The sequence below is a fragment of the Seriola dumerili genome, unplaced genomic scaffold (genome assembly GCF_002260705.1).
Source record: "Seriola dumerili isolate Sdu_G_001 unplaced genomic scaffold, Sdu_1.0 BDQW01000122.1, whole genome shotgun sequence".
Lineage (NCBI taxonomy): Eukaryota > Metazoa > Chordata > Actinopteri > Carangiformes > Carangidae > Seriola > Seriola dumerili.
Genome location: NW_019174377.1, coordinates 1,192,726 through 1,214,376, shown reverse-complemented (window position 1 = coordinate 1,214,376; position 21,651 = coordinate 1,192,726). Strand labels below are relative to the sequence as shown.

At 41.6% G+C, this 21,651-nt stretch overlaps 2 protein-coding genes across 2 annotated transcripts in view; one reads left to right on the top strand and one right to left on the bottom strand.

Moving 5' to 3' along the window:
* inppl1 (inositol polyphosphate phosphatase like 1) overlaps positions 1 to 10,269 on the top strand; it is a 33,436-nt gene extending 23,167 nt beyond the window's left edge. Inside the window, exons 11-27 of the mRNA XM_022748524.1 lie at positions 713 to 815; positions 1,005 to 1,201; positions 1,432 to 1,549; positions 1,769 to 1,865; positions 2,170 to 2,308; positions 2,417 to 2,516; positions 2,930 to 3,018; positions 3,157 to 3,238; positions 3,420 to 3,509; positions 4,126 to 4,239; positions 4,627 to 4,803; positions 4,897 to 5,052; positions 5,238 to 5,322; positions 5,945 to 6,031; positions 6,196 to 6,991; positions 7,302 to 7,435; positions 7,810 to 10,269. Coding sequence (XP_022604245.1) covers positions 713 to 815; positions 1,005 to 1,201; positions 1,432 to 1,549; positions 1,769 to 1,865; positions 2,170 to 2,308; positions 2,417 to 2,516; positions 2,930 to 3,018; positions 3,157 to 3,238; positions 3,420 to 3,509; positions 4,126 to 4,239; positions 4,627 to 4,803; positions 4,897 to 5,052; positions 5,238 to 5,322; positions 5,945 to 6,031; positions 6,196 to 6,991; positions 7,302 to 7,435; positions 7,810 to 7,906 — 2,661 coding nt within the window. The 3' untranslated portion in view covers positions 7,907 to 10,269. The remainder of the gene's footprint in view (positions 1 to 712; positions 816 to 1,004; positions 1,202 to 1,431; positions 1,550 to 1,768; positions 1,866 to 2,169; positions 2,309 to 2,416; positions 2,517 to 2,929; positions 3,019 to 3,156; positions 3,239 to 3,419; positions 3,510 to 4,125; positions 4,240 to 4,626; positions 4,804 to 4,896; positions 5,053 to 5,237; positions 5,323 to 5,944; positions 6,032 to 6,195; positions 6,992 to 7,301; positions 7,436 to 7,809) is intronic.
* A 2,486-nt stretch (positions 10,270 to 12,755) lies between these two features.
* phox2a (paired like homeobox 2a) lies at positions 12,756 to 15,489 on the bottom strand. The gene is made up of 3 exons (XM_022748536.1): positions 15,267 to 15,489; positions 13,469 to 13,656; positions 12,756 to 13,250 (listed from the first exon to the last, which is right to left on the bottom strand). The coding sequence occupies exons 1-3, from the start codon at positions 15,487 to 15,489 to the stop codon at positions 12,756 to 12,758; spliced, it is 906 nt and encodes a 301-aa protein (XP_022604257.1).
* Positions 15,490 to 21,651: the final 6,162 nt, after the last annotated feature.

Below are 21,651 nucleotides of genomic sequence, written 5' to 3'. Positions count from 1 at the left end.
CTCTCTCTCTCTCTCGCTCTCTCTCGCTCTCTTTTCTAAATCTAAGAAGGCACAATCTTTCATTGGAATATGCAAATACCTACCAGCAGACATTACAGTGGTATACACATTCATATTCAAATGGACAAGGAAATACTCTCACATTTACCTTATTTATTTATATATTCAGAATTAGACTAAGGACACTGAAAGGGGCCTCTCTCTCTCTCTCTCTCGCTCTCTCTCGCTCTCTTTTCTAAATCTAAGAAGGCACAATCTTTCATTGGAATATGCAAATACCTACCAGCAGACATTACAGTGGTATACACATTCATATTCAAATGGACAAGGAAATACTCTCACATTTACCTTATTTATTTATATATTCAGAATTAGACTAAGGACACTGAAAGGGGCCAAGCTTTTTGGCACAGACCCGTATACATGTGTCCTCTATGAATTCAGCTTCCACTGCGACTCTTACTATAATGTGAGTCACATACATCTCTGCACTGCTTTTTCTCTTTAGATATTTCTATTTTGGGAAGAAAACTTGATGGAAAATATCAACGAGTGTTATCTAAGCTCACATACATCAAAATGTTTAAAGATTTAATGAAAGCACATATACACACACTGATTGATAGGTAACCTTTAAGTGCTGCTGCTTAAAAACAGGGTGCCTTTTGTGGCAACTTCCACTCACTGATTTGTGTGTGTGTGTGTGTTTCAGAAGCGGGAGGCGTTTTGCCAGCTGCTGCAGCTGATGAAGAACAAACATTCCAACCAGGATGAGCCAGACATGATTTCCATCTTCATAGGCATCTGGAATATGGGTTAGACACACACACACACATGCACACATGCACACATTATCTAATATAACTTGGGTTAATAGCAGAACATACTGATCTATCATATATTGTAATATGTTGCACTGAAAAGTAACAGTAAGTATTTCCAGGTCATGACATTAATATTTTTGATGAGAATGTAGCATTTTGATCTTTGGTCTGGTTGTTTAGGCTCAGTGCCTTCGCCTAAGTCTGTGGCCTCGTGGGTGTTGTGTCGCGGCCTTGGGAAGACTCTGGACGAGATGACGGTCACCATTCCTCATGACCTTTATGTGTTTGGAACCCAAGAAAACTCAGTGTGTGAGCGGGAGTGGGTGGAGTCACTGCGCTGCATGTTGAAAGAGCAGACAGAACTGGAGTATAAACCGGTGAGGAAAGCAGGCCATCATGCTGAATGTCACATCCATTGATTAAACTGGTGTTACTTGTGCTTGCTCACACCTACCAAATCCGTTTAAGTCACGCAGGAGGTAACAAGAAAAAGTGGAGGTGATATGTTTTAGAAGCTAAAACTGAAGATGACACAGCTATTTTTGTACAGAGATGGTGCAGTAATTATGAGTATAGGCTCCTCACTGTCTATTGTCCTTGTTTGTAGATCGCAGTGCAGACTCTGTGGAACATTAAGATTGCTGTCTTGGTGAAACCTGAACATGAGAATCGAATCAGCCACGTGGGAATGTCCAGTGTCAAGACGGGCATCGCCAACACACTGGGTAATTACAGTGCTCAGTCTTCCCTCTTCAATCTTTTTATTTGAAAAAAAATAATGATTGATATGATTCATTACTGCATCTCTGGATGAAAACATGACTTGAATTAAGAAACAAAAAAAAAGAACAAAAACTATATTCTGTTTTTTTTTTTTCTATAAATAATGGTTGTCAATTACTGTAATGTATTTAGCTTGTATGTTTGTTTTGATTGTTTCCTAGGTAACAAAGGAGCTGTAGGTGTGTCCTTCATGTTCAACGGGACATCTTTCGGTTTTGTGAATTGTCACTTGACATCAGGGAATGAGAAGATTGCCAGGTACGTACCACAGTCCTGAACACATTATTTGTGGCTATGACTGTGAGGACGTCCCACTTGTTTTAGTTCACTTCCATGTGTCTTGACTATTTTATTTCACGGTCTTGTACTTTTAAACCTTTACACTGCAATTTTACTTTGTGGGGACTGAAATGTTCTTTCCTGTTGGTTTGTGATTATATACTTTTACAGTGTGTCAGAAAACAACTCACACGCCCACACACACACACACACACACACACACACAGAAGTGACTAGTTTGCACTTTATTACATAAAATACATGTGACCTTTGACCGCTGCAGGCGGAACCAGAACTACCTTGATATCCTGCGGCTGCTGTCACTAGGAGACAAACAGCTGAGCTCCTTTGACATCTCGCTGCGCTTCACACACCTCTTCTGGCTGGGAGACCTCAACTACAGGCTGGATATGGATATACAGGTGAAGGAGAACACACACAAAATCAGACATGCACACAGTGATGAAATGCAGCAAATTTAGATGAAACCTTATTTTATGACCCTGCCTCTTTTGTGTCTGCGTGTGCAGGAGATCTTAAACTACATTAACAGGAAGGAGTTTGAGCCCCTGCTGAAGGTGGACCAGCTCAACCTGGAGAGGGAGAAGAACAAAGTCTTCCTACGCTTTGGTTAGTAAGCCTGAGCCAGTACTGGTTTACTATCTCTTGTTGTGTACAAGAAAATATTCCTGAGTGAGAGCAGGATTTCTTTTTGTCTTTCTTTTTTTTTAGCAGCGGTCAAAAATAAGACTCTGTCTCTCTGTCTCATCTCACTTGTAGTGTTCATGCTGTTTTTTCTCAAAAGTAAGCATTAACACAGGATGTGACTAGTCAGCGTTCTGTCTGTGGCACAAATTCAGCTGACGTCAGATCACCCAATGCAAAGAGGAAGAGAGAAGCTGCCTTTTGTTTTAATGATTATACTCATATCGCAACTGAATGTGTTAGTTAGATTTATTGATGCTATAAAATGCTAGGCTTTGTGCCTTTACACTTAACTGCAACAAATTGTAACAAGATAATGTGTATCTTCTTGCTCGCAGCGGAGGAAGAGATCTCGTTCCCGCCCACCTACCGTTATGAACGTGGCTCAAGGGACACATATGTATGGCAGAAGCAAAAGGCCACAGGGGTATGTTTATTAACTTAACCAACATCACAGACTTAGTCCCAGCCATTTCTGACGAATACTTAACCACTTTAATTTCTCTCTTTGTTGGTCATCCTGATTATCCTGCTGTGTGTTCCTCTACTTTTCTGTCTGTTCTAGATGAGGACGAATGTCCCATCCTGGTGTGACAGGATCTTGTGGAAGTCGTATCCAGAAACACACATCGTCTGCAACTCCTATGGTGAGAGCATCGGCAGAAAACTTATTCAACACACATTTGTTTCAATTCAGTGTAACAAGTGTCAACTGAGTAAAGTGGTTAATTTAACCTAAAACATTTTAAACATCTATATATGGCTTATACTGCAATAAATATGATTGATCAACAAGGAGACTAAATTACAGGCTCTTTTGTTTATCAGGCTGTACAGATGATATAGTGACCAGTGATCACTCCCCTGTCTTCGCTACATTTGAGGTGGGGGTGACCTCCCAGTTTGTCTCCAAGAAAGGTACAAGTGAATTAACTTGAGCTCTTCAGAAAGTATATATTTAATTTTCTTTGTTACCTTTCATTCTTCTACCTGTCAATCGCTCTGCCTTGTGGTCTCACTTTGTGTGTCTCTCTTTGTTCTGTCCTCCTTTTTTTAGGCTGCAGGTAGACAATCAAGCCATAATGGCTGAGTTTCAAAATAGAGTGGACTCTGTGCATGGAAAATGCACAGATGGTCTGTAGCATATTGGCTTTCAGAACTTGATGATTTGTTTCGTTTTCAGCTGAAATCTGCACAGTGATATGCTCCTGTAGTCTGGTTGATGACTCACCACTGAACTGAGACCAGAAATAAGCAATGAGTTAAGCTGAACAGAGGGAAAATATATATATGGCAGCCTGTTACTCATTTTGGCCCAGTGTTGCAGTTGCATCACAGCTTATGTTTTCACAAGATTGGGATTTGTATGCTATTAAAGTTCATGTCTGTTTCTACTTGCTATGAAGAGCTCGCTCATTTTTCTGCATTTTCTTTCCACTGAGCAAACATTTACAAGTAAATGACTAATTCTATATTTATGCTTTGTACATGGTATTCGATGCCACCCACTCACACTCCAACTGTTTCTTTGTAGGTCTGCCAAAGTCTTCAGAGCAGGCCTACATCGAGTTTGAGAGCATCGAGGCCATAGTGAAGACAGCGAGCAGAACCAAGTTCTTCATTGAATTCTACTCCACTTGTCTGGAAGGTGCGATGAACATGTCTGCACCTTTTGCAGTGACTCATTCACACATTTAGGGCTTTTCCACAGTCAGAAATCCACCAGGAGTTACAGCACAGACAGGGTTTCTGTAACACCAAGTGGATGTAATAAAATTATATCTGTTTCTTCTTTTCATATCCTCCTCCCTCCCTCCCTATCTCAGGCAGTCAGTATACCTTTAAACTAGTCTCCATTTTTGACCCATGCTGCATCCCCACCTCCTGTCCACCATATACTTTTGAATGAAATGCAATAGAAACATCTCCCTCCTCTTCTTCCTTCTCTCCTCCTCCTCTCCTTCCCACCTCGTTCCCTTTGTCCTCTCCCCCATCCCCTCTGCCCTGCATTTCTCTCTCTGTTTCTCATCTGTAGAGTTTAAGAAGAGTTATGAGAACGACAGTCAGAGCAGCGACAATGTCAACTTCCTGCGTGTGGGCTGGTCCAACAAACAGCTAACAACGCTAAAACCTCTTCTCTCAGAGATCGAGTATCTTCAGGACCAACATCTGCTGCTAACAGTGAAATCACTGGATGGATATGAGTCCTACGGTATAAAGAGCGTGTTACTGTTTGTCGTGTGGCTATCCAATTATTTGTTTCTTTTAGTCTGACAACAACCATGTGTGTTTTTTCCCCTGCTAGGAGAGTGCGTGTTGGCTCTGAAGTCAATGATTGGCAGCACAGCACAGCAGTTCCACACCTACCTGTCCCACCGTGGCGAGGAAACAGGAAATATCAGGGGGTCCATGAGGGTCAGAGTCCCCTCTGAAAGAATGGGAACCAGGGAGAGACTCTACGGTAATGCACTGTAGACCTAACTGTGTGGTGATAGTCTGGTGTACTGTGTGGCTTGAGTGGAGAGAAACGCTAGTTCCATTTAAACACAGTACAGTTTTTTAACCCTTTTTAAGCTTTAAGAATTTGTACACATGAATTGTCCAAATGGTGAAGTTTGGGAAACAATTTTTATTGTTGTGTTTCAGAGTGGATCAGTGTGGACAAGGATGAGACAGGTGGACCTAAAGGGAAATCCATGATGGTGTCCAGAGTGGGACATGAATATGTGAAGTGAGTACACTCTGCTCTTTATAATTAAAAAGTTTATGTAGCTTCATAGTAAAATGCAAAAAGCTGAATGTTTCATTACATTCTTCAGAGGAGAAAATTCTATATTTACCTTCTCTGTGTATGTGTACATTATATTGGAGACACCCATAATCCAAGGTAAAATGAAAAATTTTTGTGGGCCAGTTTAGAGCTTGTATTTTGATGGAGTACAGTATGGCTTATATTCAGATGGGATGACATAACTATTTTTGAAAACATGCATCCATGTGTTAAAATATATTGCATTTTTTTTCTCTTTTCTCCTAAACTTCTGTCAAACTGTGTACTGTTTAATACAAAGAAATACTATAATAATGTAATTAAAAATATTTATCATATTGTAGTGAGGAAGGTTTGCCCTTAGTAAAAAAAAAAAAAAAGATCTCACACTCCCTGGTGAAATTTCTCCACCCTGGCTCTGTGCCGAAGAAGCTCCATCAGACGTGCTGATGAAAAATAAGATTAAAAATAAATATTTTGAGGAAAAGTAGGCCTGTACACATTGTACACCTTTGTTTTCTTGGTATTCAGTATTTTCTCTCACTTGCCAACTTTAACTTGTTCTGTTGTGTCCACCCTGAAGGCCATCTGTGGTTCGTAAACATTTAGGAGAGCTGGGCAAGGTCAGTGAGGAGGGAGAAAGGAACAGCAAAGAGGAAACTGCTGCAAGGTACAGGCACATTCATGTACATCACACACACTGATCAGCAAACACACCTTCAGATTTTACAGACACACGTTTGATATGGAAAGTTCAACAGCTAAAAGTTCACACCGTGACACATTAAACAATAAAAAAATCAACCATTTGTTCTGTTGCTTTCTGTACTGAAGACCTAAGCAAGATGCATCAGATGGTGATCCATCCATCAGCAAGAACAGTTACAATAACCCCGCCTACTACATCCTGGAGGGCGTTCCCAACCAGTCGGCAGCTGCTCTCTCACCTGAGCTTCTCCCATCTCCTACCTCCACAAACCCCCAGGCAGCTAAAGCCCCTCCTCCCTCAGCTGGAGCTCGAACCAAACCCTCCTGTGCGGCCTCAGGGCCCCATCACCCACGCAGACACATGGCAGGACACCCGGTCCGTGCAATTAGTGAGGAGGGCTCCTCAGAAGACGATGGAGGCGCTTGTGTGGCGGGGGCACAGGGTGGAGGTGTCGCCGGAACAGTAGGAAGCACACTGAATCGACCCCCTCCCGACTTCCCCCCTCCTCCTCTTCCTAAGGGAGCACTGGAGATGGTTGCAGAAGTCCCCTTCCCCAAACCTCGCCCTGTTTACCCGGACCTGGCTGAGGTCAGGATCCCAGCAGCGAATCCCGGTGCCCCGCTGGGTCTCGGGGAGGGCTTCCGGAGAGGAGGAGGGGGAGGCGGAGGGGGAGGCGGAGGGGGAGGCGGAGGCGGAGGCGGAGGCGGAGGCGGAGCAGGGGCATTAGACGACCAGTCGTGTTCTGTGCTCCAGATGGCAAAGACACTGAGTGAGAGTGAGTTTCCTGGACAGCCGCCACGCACTCCCTCAGCACCACCGCCTCTGAGGGGGCAGTCCATGGGTTTAGGTCTGGACGCCTGCCGCACCTTCCCACCCAGAAATCCCATCACAGAGAGTATTGCAGAGGACATGCCTGAGGAGGTGGGTGGTTCATTAAAGTTTGCAATGTACACTTTAGGATTTAGCTTATTCTCAGTAGTGTACAGTTAGCAGACACGGTTAGCAGTTTCTCTCAGGCCATCCCAGTTTTTATATTACGTTTTCTAAAACACAAAAGCTTAAACTATTTTAGTTTTAGTGTTTTCTTCATGGGGGGGACAAAAATCAAGCCAAAGCAGCTAGCATATTGTATCTTTGTATCTTTTATTATCTTACATGCATTCTGCGGCAGCAGTAATTGTTCCTACCACAGTTTTTTTGGTTGATCCTGCTTTACATTTCTCCTGTGCAGGCACTTTGGGGCAGCAGTAGTTCCTCTTTGTCTGTTGGGGAATCTTCAGTGGGCGAATGGCTGCAGAGACTGGGACTTGAGAGGTATGAGCAGGGTCTTCTACACAACGGCTGGGATGACCTGGAGTTCCTCAGGTACAAACACACATACACTCAGATATGTTGACATTCATGCTGTCTTGCATGCATTAGTGGGTGAAAATAAAAGAGTTGAGGTAGTGATATAGTGTGAAAGTAAGGCCCAAAGTCTGTGTGGGATTAAAAAGCAAATCTATACTGTTATTCTTTGAAGTAAATAATTATTTTTAATTAATTATAGCGCACAGATCAGTGTACTGTGTCTGCACTGTACTGTCATCTGTCTGACTGAAGCATGTTTATCACTAATGTTTATAAAGATTATAGTTCTGTTCACTGCTCCAGGGAAAGTAGTTATTCTGATCTATACGTGCTGTATGAAAACCTTGTCACTTCTGTTCTGTTTCTCATATCTTGTATTGTTTTTCCAGCGACATCACAGAGGAGGACCTGGAGGAGGCGGGAGTGCTCGACCCTGCCCACAAGCGAATCCTGCTGGAGAGCCTCAGGCAGCAGCAACAGAAATAAACTGTACCAAACTGGTCCATGACTGGTCCAAACTGGCCTGGAACCACACCAGGTCCCAAGAGGCCAAATCTCAGCTGAACTGAACTGAGCTGGAACTTGCCAATTGATGCCAGACTGTGCCTTCTGAGAGAAATTGCACTCCATTTGTACTTTCAAAAACACTTGTTGAACCAACGTCCTTTTTCACATGTACTGTATGTGTGTTGTCATCGTCGTAGAGGTGGCCTTATTTAATGATAATCATTTCAGCCCTTCAAGCATCACTACCTAACCCTCAGCTTTAACCCTAGTGAGAAGATTCAGGATGAGATAATATTTTTTTTTCTGGTTAGACAGAACTGGAGATACAACTCACATGTGGAGCTGGTGATGTGTTGATGTCACATCATCAGTTTTGACGTGTAGCTTCAAGCTAGAATTAGAGCTTGTTTTTCTTTTGTTGTCCTGAGAAACTGTAACCGAAGAGTGACAGAGTTTCCTGAAAATTGGAAATCTCTTTCAGACTTTAAGGTTTAAAGTGAAATGAGAAGAAGGGTTTTGTCCGAAAAACACGCTGCTTGTGTTTGGTGCCCTCAGTTCAGACTCTTTTAACAACACTGTTTTTCTCAGAGTCTCTGGTTTTTCCCCATTAATGCCTACAATTGGGGAAACTGTTGGAATTGTTAGAGAGCACTCAAGAGTAATTTCAACCCGCCCCACTTCTGTGACGGAGGCGGACAGGAAGTGGTGACAGGAGAGAAGCTAGTCCTGAGGCATGTCAGGCTAAAGTGAGCTCAACTTACATTTTTCAGATGTTGTACTTTTGTGACAATGTCTGTGCCACTGTTATTGAAGTGGTGGCATTTATTGTCTCAGTGTCTCTATATATATTTATGGTTTTACTTTTTTTTAATGATAAAGGGAATATGGAGCAAACCAACCAAACACATTAGAGCTAAATTCACTTTGTTACAACATTTAAATGACTATTAGTCGTCAGCTTTTGACACCACCTGCCCCCTGGTGTGTGATTTGCACACACTCAACACTGACATTTGAGCTTTTTTCTGACACTTACAGACTGTGGCAAATTGGTTACATTGTTAGAAGTTAATTTGTTTTCAGAAGTGGACAAGTGACACATGCAGCATACTGTTTCTTGGCACAGTCTGGTTGAAAAATGAAGTAGATAAAGCAATAAAATCACAAGTATACTTGAGGTTATAAGTTCTGCACCTAAGTGAAATATCACTTGAAATATTTCACCCGGTGCTTATCTCATAATTACACCGTCATTGTCTGTCAGGACATTAAATTTCAATTTGCAGAGAAAGACAAATCCCATTTTAGCGGCATATGACCCAGGTTCAACGAGCTGTGTAAATAGAGCAGTGTTCAGGGAACTGGTTAACATAGCCAAACAGAACTCGCTGTTCTTTTACTGAAGATTCACTAAGCCATCATGTTATCATTGTCTGAGAAACCATTTGTCATCAAAACATTCAACATACATTTCATATAGTGTAGAGATAGTTCTTGTTTTGCCGATTTTATTTGGCTCGTTTGTAAAATTACCACAGACGGGGATAATTTGTACACATGGAAGAGGATGTCGCCTCTCGTAATATGTTAAAAACAGAGAAACAACGTTCACAGATGGTATGAGGGCGCGTGTTCCCCAAGTACCCAGCAGGTGGTGCTGTTACTCCATAAACATCATCAGTAGATGCTGACTGTGGAAACCTTTGGGAACATAAGACAATCAAGTCATGTTCAGTGAAATGAGTCATTCTTCACGGTTCAAGTCAAGGTTTTTTATATGTCGTTCTTAAGACGTTAGAAATCTGAGAGATAACTTACCTGTTAATGTTCACTCTGCCTTTATTCTGTCTTAATTTAAATCCTGCCTCCTCTTCTGCCTATGAGGCCAGAAGCCTAACCGAAAAGCCAGTTTATTTTCGTATTAAAAGACCTGATGCTGATACCTGATACTTCTGTTTTATCAAAGTGGATCGTACCAAATATTTCTCCTTCATTTAAGCTCACAACTAAAAATCATTCTGCCATGTCAACAGCTCACTGTGAGAAGACGTCGAAAGTAGAACTCTAAACTGTGAGTGAACGTGCTGTTGCATAATTGAAATCTTAAGGATGTTATTGTAGCAATTTCATTTGTACACCCTTGAATTATGTTGCTCACACACACACACCTTTAGACGCAACTACTTGCCTGTGTTTTATATGTATAGTGTGTCTAATCTTCTAACAGCCAAAAAACCATAATGCAGAGAATGTGGATCTGCCGTTCAGACCTGTTAAATCTTATGTCTTTGTTTTTTTTTTAAGCCTTTTTGACCTTTCAGTGTTCTCAGTGGTGTGTGTGTGTGTGTTTGTGTGTGTGTGTGTGTGTGTGTGTGTGTGTGTGTGTGTGTGTGTTGTGTGTGTGTGTGTGTGTGTGTGTGCGTGTTTGTATTTGTCTGCTTGAGTGAAATAGAATTGCGGTTGTTTTCTCTGACACACTCCAGTTTATCTTTGTCCTTCATGTAGTCTCCTCTTTTGGTCGTGTTAAGTTAATGTAAGTTGTTCACCCATGTCATTTTTTTTTTTTCAATTAAAATTTAATGTCTTTCCTTATTTTATAAATTCACTTATTTTCTTTTTTTTTGTTGTCTGCAGGGAAAGCTGACAGGATGAAACAGTTATGGTCTGTGAGCTGTAGAGCTGCCTCAGTAAGGGAAAGAGAGAGTGTGTATGGTAAAATGAAAGTCACTCATGTTTTTATTTAACCATGCTTTCAGGAGCTCATACTGTACCTCAGAGTTAGTGAAAACAGCTTTGTGACTTTGCACATGACACACAACACTCCCATCACTTTGTCGCACACAAGAAACCAAATCTTTAAACACATCAGGTAGTGTTTCCATAATGTAGATTTATTAGAATATTCAGAGTAGTGCTATAACTTCTCATTCACTAGAGCATCTGTCGATTCATAGTTTTCATGGACATGTTGGTCTGTGAGACAGATACTCTGCAATGAAATAAATCTGTAAAGCAACGTCAGGGAAATAAACAAAGGGCTACCTAATATTTATATTACTAATTACAGAATTTACAGTCACACAATTTTATGGAGCAGTTGAAAGAAATATGTGGGTTTCTCACAGATATAATAAAAAATATTAATAAATACATGTTTTTTTCCCTTCTAGAGTAAACCCTCCCAAAAGAAAAACAGCTCTTAAATCAGTGTTGTTTCAGTGATTTGCAACAAAATGAAATCTAGATGATTCACAAGCAACTTTGCAACGTGAAAGAAAGTAGAAACGGCTGCTTTTTTTTGCCTTTTTTGCAAAAAAAAAAAAAAAAAAAAAAAATGAGGGTAGACAAAAACCAGGATATTAGAAAACTCTTTTTCTCTGTATATTGCCAGCATTAGACTGGCTTGTGTCATGTTTCTGAGAAAGATTGTCCCATATTTGTCGGCTGCAGGAGGGCTAATGAAACTGGGCTGAAAAAGTGATGAAGGAGTCAGAGTGGGTGATGAGTTGTAAGTCCGCTTCACAGACTGAAGCACTGCCTGCAGAACAGACTCATTCATTCCCATCAATCCAGCAGGAGAATCAAAAAACTCTTCAGTCTGTGATGACATGAGAAACGAGTTGTAGTACAATGATACCAACTCTACACTTGAATTGTAATTAGACTGACAGATTTTTAGGCTACACCCTGTGTATAACTACAGATCTTCACCTTTCTCCACCTGTACAACAGGGCAGGAAACTGCAGTAAATGTGAACTGAAAACAGAGACAAGTTCTCCATCTCTTTCCCTTGCTGAGTTTTAACAAAGTGCCCACTGTTTGACAGAGAAAGGCATGATGGGACCAAAAAGCCTTGGGGAGGGGTCACAATGAGAATGCGAGTGGGGGAGTCAGGATTTGATACAGTAAAGAAGAAGGAGGGGATGAATTGAACTGGGGAGGTGTCTTGTCTGGACCCGGCTGCTCTAATTGGATTTTGGGTCGCCCCGTTTTGCTCGGCAAAGAGATTTAGGGGGACCCTGTTCCTTCTGGTGGGATGTCTGTGTGTCAGGGGGCTTAGAGGAAGTTGTGCTTGAGGGTAAAAGTTTGTTTGTTTTGTTTCTTCAGCAGAGACCGGAGTGTGATGTTTAGATTTCTGCTTTAAACCTGTACCTGACCCCCATGCTCATCAGAGCATAGCACGCTGCTGTGGCTGTCCAAGTGTTCAACAGGGCGTGATGCAATGCAGTGAGTGTGGGAATGTGAGTGTGCAAGAAAGGCAGGACAGAAGGGCAGAGAGTGTGTTTAAAAGATGTGTGTATGAGTCAAAGACATTTCACATGAAATTGGGCTGGACACACAAATGTTCTTTTGACACTGTGAAGGTTTTAGTCAGGTGACAGTTTAAGGACCTGTACATGAAGAGTTTTACATCATTAAATAGAGGTGACAACACTGTGTCTTCTAGTTTTATCTGAGGAAGTGATTTCTGGTCGAACTGTACGAGCAGCTCTAATTTGAGGATGAGGGTGAAAAGTTTAAGTCATTGCAGGAGGGAACCTGTCCATGTGCAGGTGGAGTTTTGCAGGTATAATGTGCACAGTTGCATAATATTTTAGGGAGAAAGATGGTGACCAGACTTTTGACTTTATTGTCTGAGTTATGAATCAGTTTGACAGGATAGTTTTTTTGAGAAGAACCGAGGGCCTCACTGAACCACAGCCGAGTACACCAGTGAATTCAGCGTTATAATGGGGAAGTCCTGACTCTCTCATCAAAAGCTAGAAACTCCTCACTGTTCCAGTAGACCACATAATGTCTGTTTCTCTTTTTCTCTTCCTCTGTGCTTCAGAACAGGTTTGTCTTGAGGGTGGGATTGGGTTTTCTGTGGAAGGAGGACAGGACTCCGGCAAAGGGCCCGGTCATACTGTCCGCCGGCTGCCAGGCCTTCAGAATCTCCTGAGTCTGGGCAGCAGGCTGAGCCACGGCTGGGTTGGACGGCCCCAGGCTGGACCAGCTGGGCGGCTTCAGCCCCTGGAGGATTGGAGAGCTGGAGGTGTTGGTATAGCCGCTGTTGGCAGGAGCCGGGCTGGGGCTCAGGCTGGCAGGGCTGCCCAAGTTTCCATTGGCCGAGCCCGGCAGGGAAGCCGTGCTGTCAGGTGTGGGGCTGCAGGTGGATTCTTTGGACTCATCATCATCTGATGAAGATCTCGGCTCTCCGCCCTTCTTCCCTCCAGAGCTGCTGCTCGAGGTGCTGCCCGTGTTGCCACCAGAGTTGTTGGCTTTGGCGTTGGCTGCACGTTCCTGTTTACGAAACTTGGCACGCCTGTTCTGAAACCACACCTGTTAAACACAGACAGAGGTACAATTAATATTTGATCAAAGATAGATACATAGATACATATAGATAGATGGTCCTAAACTGTGAGATTGCAGATAAATTATATCTCATATTCTGATTTTCAGAGGTTGACACTGATTCAGACAGTGTGCTTTCCCAAAATGAAAATGTTAGGAATAAAACATAAAAAGGCAGAAGAATAAGAGCGTGTTCCTCTCACCTGTACCCTGGCCTCGGTCAGGTCTATCTTCAGAGCCAGCTCCTCTCGGGTGTAGATATCCGGGTAGTGTGTCTCGGCAAAGACCCGCTCCAGCTCCTTCAACTGGGAGCTGGTGAAGGTGGTCCTGATGCGCCGCTGCTTCCGCTTCTCGTTCAGGCCAGAGGGGTCCGAGAAAAACTTGTAAGGAACTAAGGAAAGAAAATGAGATCTGTTTAGTGGTCGAAAAGCAAAATGTATTAAGGATTGACCGAGACTTTCAAAGAGCAGAGGCCGTATGAAAACGCAGAGAGGCCTAACTTTTAGGATTTTTAAAAAAGAAAATAACATTTAAATGACGTTTGCAGGAAATCTTTCACAGATCGATAAACGATAATCAGCTGTTTTTTGTCATTCAACAAACGTAACTGCACAGTAGTTAGTGGTTTGATTAATTGCTTGATAAAAATGATCGTATTGTGTCCAGAGCCAATCAGAAATGACAATGGAATAAAAAATTTGACCAAACCAAACGTGACATCGTGAGAGTGTACGATACAGGCTGGAGGCCTAACAGGCCACAATTATAAGGAAATTGTGAAAAGGTATCGCCTTTTTTTCAGGTATCACAGGGCTGCTACACAAATCTGGATGAATTTCACCTCTTACATTTTTATTTAACTTAAAAACATTTATTTTGTTTAAAATGTTAACTGAGTGTTTTTGGCCCTTGAAATAGCCTACCATGAAAAAATAATAATTTATCCCAATTACTCAAATTAGTTATAACTTTCAAATATAGGCCTAATTAGTTTGTTATTTAAAGAATTTATAAAATGTTTTGTTATAAAATATATAGCCTACATTTTCTGTTGTAGTTTAGTCAGCCTAATCAGAATTGCAGTGTTTTATTTTGAAAAGAAAATTATAGAAATGCCACATTATACAAAACAGTAGGCCTATTCTAGTTGCGTGTAAACCTGTTTAAGTCCACAAAAACTCAGACAGAAAGGAACAGCCTCAAGAAAAGACAACGAACGAAATGGATAATGAGCTTTAAAATCTAAAATTTTATTATTATTTATTATTATTATTCTTAAATTTTATTTAAATGGAAATTTCACTTAGATTTAAGAATAGGACGCAATTATGATTGCAGGAAAAATAAAGAATAATTGCCCACCCACACAATGACTGCTACAGTGTGTTTGTTAGGTGGGCCTAGGAATGGCCAACATGTTTGTGTATGTGTGACATTCGTCAAGATTCGGCAAGCTGTCAAACTTGCATTTTTGAGGCGATATTTATTAGTATTATTATTAGGCTATAATAATAATAATTATTATTATTATTAGTAGTAGTAGTGGTAGTGGTAGTGGTAATAATAGTATACTATAAGCCTAAATAATAGTCTTCTGACTTACTGCAGATTGAGTTGTTTAAAGTGTTTATTAACCTTTAAAAATCTACTCTTAGCTTTTTGACATCATTATTAAAAAGATATAATAACATTAATATATAATGCATTACACTGATTAAACATGAAGTTGTCTCCATAAATTATTTTTTGCAGTGATTTAATTCTTAATATGGAATAAAGTCGACTATTATGAAATCAATGTAAAACAATCTAGGCCTTACATTGTGTGGTTAGATCACCTTTTATGAAAGATAGAGTTGACAATTAAATATTTTCTTTAGAAGCTGTGTTTCGACTAACTTTTGCTTTCTTTGCTTTTTTAAATAATTATTTACCAAATGACCAGATTTCCCACATCATATAACCTTCAGATTATATATGATATATATATGGTTCATTTACCTGAGGAGTAAGGCGTGGGCTGGTGCTCCCGCAGGGCTCCCAGGGTGCAGCTGGCCGTGCTGAGCGGAGTGCAGCCCGGGTTGGAGAAGGGTCCGCTCCGGATCGGGTTGTACTGGAAGGAGCTGGCCTGGCTGCAGGAGCTGAAGTCCGCGTAGGCCGACGCTTCCATGGCCGCCATGCAGGAGTCATAGGAGTTCAGGTAGGAGTAATCCATCTTATACATGGAGGTCAGCCGGTGCAAACACCGGTCTGCAAACACGAAGAGGAGGTAAACTCTGAGTCAGAGCGCCTTCAGGTGTTTCTGCTGCTGCGTTTTATTTTAGCAGATAGACTGGATGTTGTTCAAACTAGTCGAAGATGTTCAGAGCTGGTCTGTCTCTCCAGTATGTCCAAGGACTGTAGGTTGGTTGGTCTCTCCAAAACTCCTGTCAGCTGTGTGGTTTATGTGTCACTGTCACGCAGCTGTTTTTCGTTTTTCACAGTAAATAATCCAGACTTTTTCTCTTTTCTCTCTACAGTTTCACTCTACTCCTTCACTTTCTCCTGGTTTTCTCTCTGTGTCCGTCTCTTCTTCTTCTGTTCCCTGGACTGCAGTTCGCTCTGTGCTCGTGCTCCGTTTGACAGCGCGCTGCGACTCGCGCGGTGTTTATAATAAACTTGGCAGAGCGCGAGACAATAGCGAGGCGGTGGTCTAGTTTCCATGACAATGCCACCAGTGAGTGAGCGTGGACACGGACAGCCCCCCTCCCTCTCCCACCGCTTACTGCACCGCCCACGCGCACCAGAGCCTCACGAGCTCGCAGGTGTCAGCAGTTAAATAATCAGTGTAAAAACCAACGATTCTTTCATTTAAATCAGTTGCTTCCATTATAGGACGTTTCAAATTCTGGTGAGTTCAGTCTTCCATCTCAGCCCAAACATGAATACAATTAGGCCTAAGTGTCACTGTTTCATATCAATAAACTGCGTTTATGACGATATTAATCAGCTCATAATCTCCAGGTAGAGATGTAAGGAACATTTTCGGACAGGAAAGATGCGTTATTGTTATTGTTTGGCTCTCCCTTTTTTGTCTGTCAATTAGGCTGCGTTAATTCTCCTTTGTTCCACTGTTTTATAGACATGTTGAAATTCCATCTTTGCATTCTTGGGCAGACTGAGACTTTTTAAGTCTAAACTGTCGAATATAAATGTGGCGTTACAGGCAAAATATCTGAAAACAGGCCTACAACCCACAGAGGTTAGAAGAGCAAATAACCACACGGAATTGTTATGCTAGGTTTGTGTTTAAAAATTGTCCGATATTTGACGCACCTGCAACGAACAGACTACTGGGGCAGTCTAATGTGTGGTTATTTTGGGTTATACTACTGATATATCGCTGTAAGAGATATAGGCCTACATTTAGGACAAAAACTGTGTAATTAGAATATTAAGATTGTGACTATAATACATCTTTTGAGCAAGTGCAGGTTAAGCCTCACATGGTCTATTGCTCCATAACCGGTCAATATTGTTTCACAGCCCCTCAAACGGCTCGTGGAAACAACGGCAGCTCAGCCGCAGAAGTCTTTATGTGGGGGAAAACGTCCAGATGTGACGGTGATTGCTGAGATTAAAAGCTTTGATTTGATTCCGATCACTTTTACGGAGATGTCACCAGAGTGCGCGTCAGTTTGATGTATAGGACTAGAGAGGGAACTGGCTGCAGAGACAACTGAGCAACCACGACAGGCTAACCATAAACGCATTGACGCTTCATAAATTGGTTTAAGTTTATTGTTCGGTGTCATACAATGTGATAAGTCATATCCCACACGGCTCCCATCACACACACTCACGCGCGCGCGTAGAGGGCTTCAGACCGACAGGCAGGCGCGCGCTCCATGCAGTTTCCAAATCTGGCGCTATTTAAAAACATGACAGGGCTCTCTGCATTTCAGGCTCTCTTCATGAAATTAACAGGCTTTTTATTAGTGGATAAATTTCACCAAATAATATAATCCACAAACCAAAATTACGTTGTACGTGACGCACGCAAGAAATTAATTAAGTTTGTCTCGTGAGCGCGCGTGCGTAAAATGCATAATAGAGCTCAAAGTGCGCTCTTATCTCTGCTCGACCATAGGCTGCAGATGCTCCTTAATGATATTAACTAACCCCCCCTTACACGCGCATGCGTGTATTTTCGGTGCTGTACTTACTTAAACTACAAATGAGTGTTAATGATAAGATTTGTTTAAAGTGTTTATTGTGTGGTTAGTGAGAGTTGGTGGATGTCTGAGGCGGGGCGGCACGCGGTGCTCCCGTTGATACAGTTGTTCATCTTGTGCTGATGTTGGTTTATTTTATCCAGGTCTGGTTGAACATTTCTGTTGCTCTTTCTGTCGGATCCGGTGATACAAGGGACTTAATTTAACTAAAACCAAAACTTAGTGGCAGTCTTCCGCCTGAATGTAAATATACAACCTTAGTGAGCATAATGAATTATAATATAATTAACCGCATACATTAGTACACATTATTGTTAATTGTCAATTATTATCTGATTAAGACTCCAGCTCTTAATAGTTTTAGTTGTAACTTTAATAGAACTTGCTGTAACTCTTATTTTTACTGTATTTATATTATTATAATTATAATTATAATTATTACATATTTTATATATGTCCTAGGTCTAATAATAACAACTTATTAATGTAAAATATTTACCCAAATTTTATGCTCAAATTAGAAACATCCTTCCGCATGTTAATACAACTATTTTGTGTTTTTGTTGCACTTGCCTCCCCTGAAATGATGACAAGTACTCAGCTCCCTTTACTGAAGTGTTATTATATAGCCTGCATTATAGGTCTATGCAGGTGTATGCTTTAAGTCCCCATGCACATTAGGCTTTATAAATGCTACATGGCATAAAATACTGTAAGCAGACTCTGTACCCACTGTTACTTGTTGTGTCATGTACACACAAGTGCCCAGCCCACATGGACTTACACCAAAAATGTCGTTGCAGCAGTGAAACATTTTTTAGACGTGAACACATGTAGCTTGTAGTGTAGTAAAAGAAGCAGTAGTAGTAAAATATGGCACAAAAAGGTACTCTACTCCAAAACACACTCCTATGAGTGTTACTGCAACACAATAAGGTAAACATAAAAATACCATTAAGTTCTGTGTGATTGTGACCGTGTTATATTCTTTAAGCTCATTTAAAAATAAATATACATCTTATAAGCCTCGTGATTTTTGGCTCCCAGGCCGTGCCGTCTGTTGTGTGTCCTCGTCCCGTCTGGAGGGTTCAGAGGTGAGTTTACCAAGAAACTTAAACTGTTTCAAAGTTAAACTCTCCAGGCCAGTTCTTCCTGCCGAAAAGAGCATCCAGGAGCGACCCTAGCTCTCCCGCTTTTAAGCATTTAAACTTTAATCCCTTCAAAGAGGGGACCGGTCTCTTCCAGGCCACTAATCCGCCCTATAGTGCTCCAGCGCAGGGGGAGACTCCTCCTCTGCGGAGGCTTTAACTTTGGACTTTTACATTCATGGGGCGATTTGACGGAAACAGAGCTTTGGCATTCATGACGTCTGAGTCAACAGACGGGGACACAATGGTCCCCTAGAGGCTCCTGAGGGCCCCTGAGAGAGGGACCCCGACTATAGGGGATTATGGGCCCATGGAAGACTGGGTTATCAGGGAAAATCTTGTGCTGTCCGTTTCTATTGGGAGTTATGATTGAGTTGAAATTAAAGGACCAATACACCTTTTCAGTGATCGTTTCGTGTCATTGATCAAAAAGCTCCAGCAACAGCATGCAATAATAAGTCATTAGGCTTTAATGGCAGGCGACGAAACTGTAAGAGTTGAGCGATTAAAGGCAGTAATGCCATACAGGGTATGGCAGTAATGAAGGAAACATAGCTAGCCTACTGTATATAGGCCTATCGCGTGAAGAATAATTAAGAAGACTATAAAGTCAGTGTTGGCTATTGTAAAATAAAAGTCATGTCTTTTGTCGTTATGGTTCCCCTGATTAATGAATTTAGGCCTCTGGTTGAACTTCAATCATGACCCTGGCCCTTAATGAATTAATAAACATACTTTCTATTAACAGACTTTAACCATATAACTAAACGTTTTGGCTGAGGGACTACGCAAAATGTAGGGCATTATTCTAACAAACTGTATGGACCTTATATTCAGATCCCGTTTAATACAGAGTCATAATCTGTGGAGAACTCCTAATTAATTTCCTCAAATTTGTTCCCTCTCTGCCCACATATCTCCTTCCAGTGTAACTGTTTCTGATGCTCCTCCACCTCTAAGACACAGGTTAGCCTTAATGAAGCAAGCAGTAGGATAACTTGTCAGGATGGTGGTGCGGGGGATTTGGCTGCAAAAGACTGGGCTCTGTGATGGATGCCTGAATGGTCTTGATGGAGAGGTGTATGGATAGAGACAGGGGATAAGGGATGAGTAAAGCATAGGGCAGTGGCTACACTGGTCTGAAGAATAGCCACGCGGGAGGCCCAGTCCGGTATCTGTCCCGTGACACGCGGTGGTGGTCTGAAGCTGTCAGTCAGAGAGAGAGCCTGCCAGCTCCATCCATCATGAAAGCTCAAACAAAAACATGTCCCATGTGCCGAAAGCCGTTTTCAAGCTTCAGACTCAGGCAGCTATTGATTCTTGGGTCTGGATAGTAACCTCTTCTGTGTCGACCTTTGTAAAACACGCGGTTAAATGCACAAATACATGCCGAGATCACACTGTTACAACCATTAAGAGTTAACTGGAGTCAGTGCCACTGGTCCGGTCATGCACACATGACGCCAAACTGATTTTAGCTGCTGATGTTTCTGTAGCTGCCGCAATACGGCGCAGACAAAACAGGCATAGGCCTAATGTTGAGCCTCTGATGAGACTGTAGTTAGACTGTAACATTTATAATGATTTAACCTTCCAGTGCTTGATTCCTTTTGAAATAGCATCTTACTAAATGTGATAATGCTTCATTATGGTTGCAGTAATTTTAACAAAATACCCTCATTTGTGTTTTGAGATGCTTGTAATCAAGTAAAATGAACTTGTTTCTAATAAATAAAAATACAATTTAATTTAGATTATACTGTTAATTATTTCTGATTATATGACCGTTATATTTTATTTATTAACAGAAGTCTATAAATTAATGGGTCAAATTAAATATCAAAATTATATCTATGACCATTCAGGATATGGATAGCAACAGTATTTAATTGCCATTTTTGCGTATTTTATTTGTGCGTAAAATGCGCAGTGGCTGATTGAATTATCTCTCCCTCTCTGTCTTACTGACACACACACACACACACACACACACACACACACACACACACACACACACACACACACACACACACAGATCTCATTAGGTCTTCCCTGCATCGTTATAACATTTCCGGTTTTAGCATCAGACCATAATTTACCGTGGTCGTTAGATGTAATATATATCCCATCAATAGTTAATATTAATCACAGTCAGTCCCTGTTTTGACATTTGTAAAGACTACTGTCCTTATAATTTAATCGTACTATTAGGACCCATTCTTCTTTTTCATTTGCCACAACTTCATCCTCAACTCTGCTGACTGTAGGTCAGAGTGTGATCACATACAGCTCTCTACCTGCAGTGTCACTGAAATGTGTCGTGTCATCGCCCCTCTTAAGAAGCTCTTCCCTCGGAGGTGGATTCGATTGCACATAAAATAAAATCAGAAATCAAAGATCCTGCCGTTAACATCGGCCCGCGTCTTTGCAGCAGCAGAGGCTGGCGGTGTGCATTTGATTTGCCCGGTGATGGATGAGAGACGGTGCAGGGGGGAGGGGGTGGTGGGCTCTGGGCCGGGGGGTCCCGTCGGTGCGTCTGTCCCCGCATTTCAATCCCCAATTACCGGAATGTGCCGTGACGCTCCGGCTCGAGACGACGGCGCGCATTTAACCGGGTTAGTGAGAGGAGCAACAGCACCCGGTGTGTTGTACTGCATGTGTGACTTCAGTCAGGTAGTGATGATACACATGATCAAAATCAGACTGGATCCTGACTGAGTCTGATGTTCAACTCCGCAGGAGGAAAATACTCAACTGGAACAATATATTTTAAGTACTTAAGTTTCCTTTTCGTGGCTGTAATTCAGGCTAAAGCTTTTTATAATACTTAAGAGTTGTATTTGGGCCTGTTGTAGTAGCACAGAAAAAAACCTGCACAAAGATGAACATCCCCAAAACCATCAGAATATTGAGGGAAAAGACCTGATATAATTTTGTGTGCTTTTGTGCTTTATAAAGTCCCATCACCATCAAAAATTGAGGCAAAATGTTGAACATGTGCACAGTTCCCCAAAATATTATCAC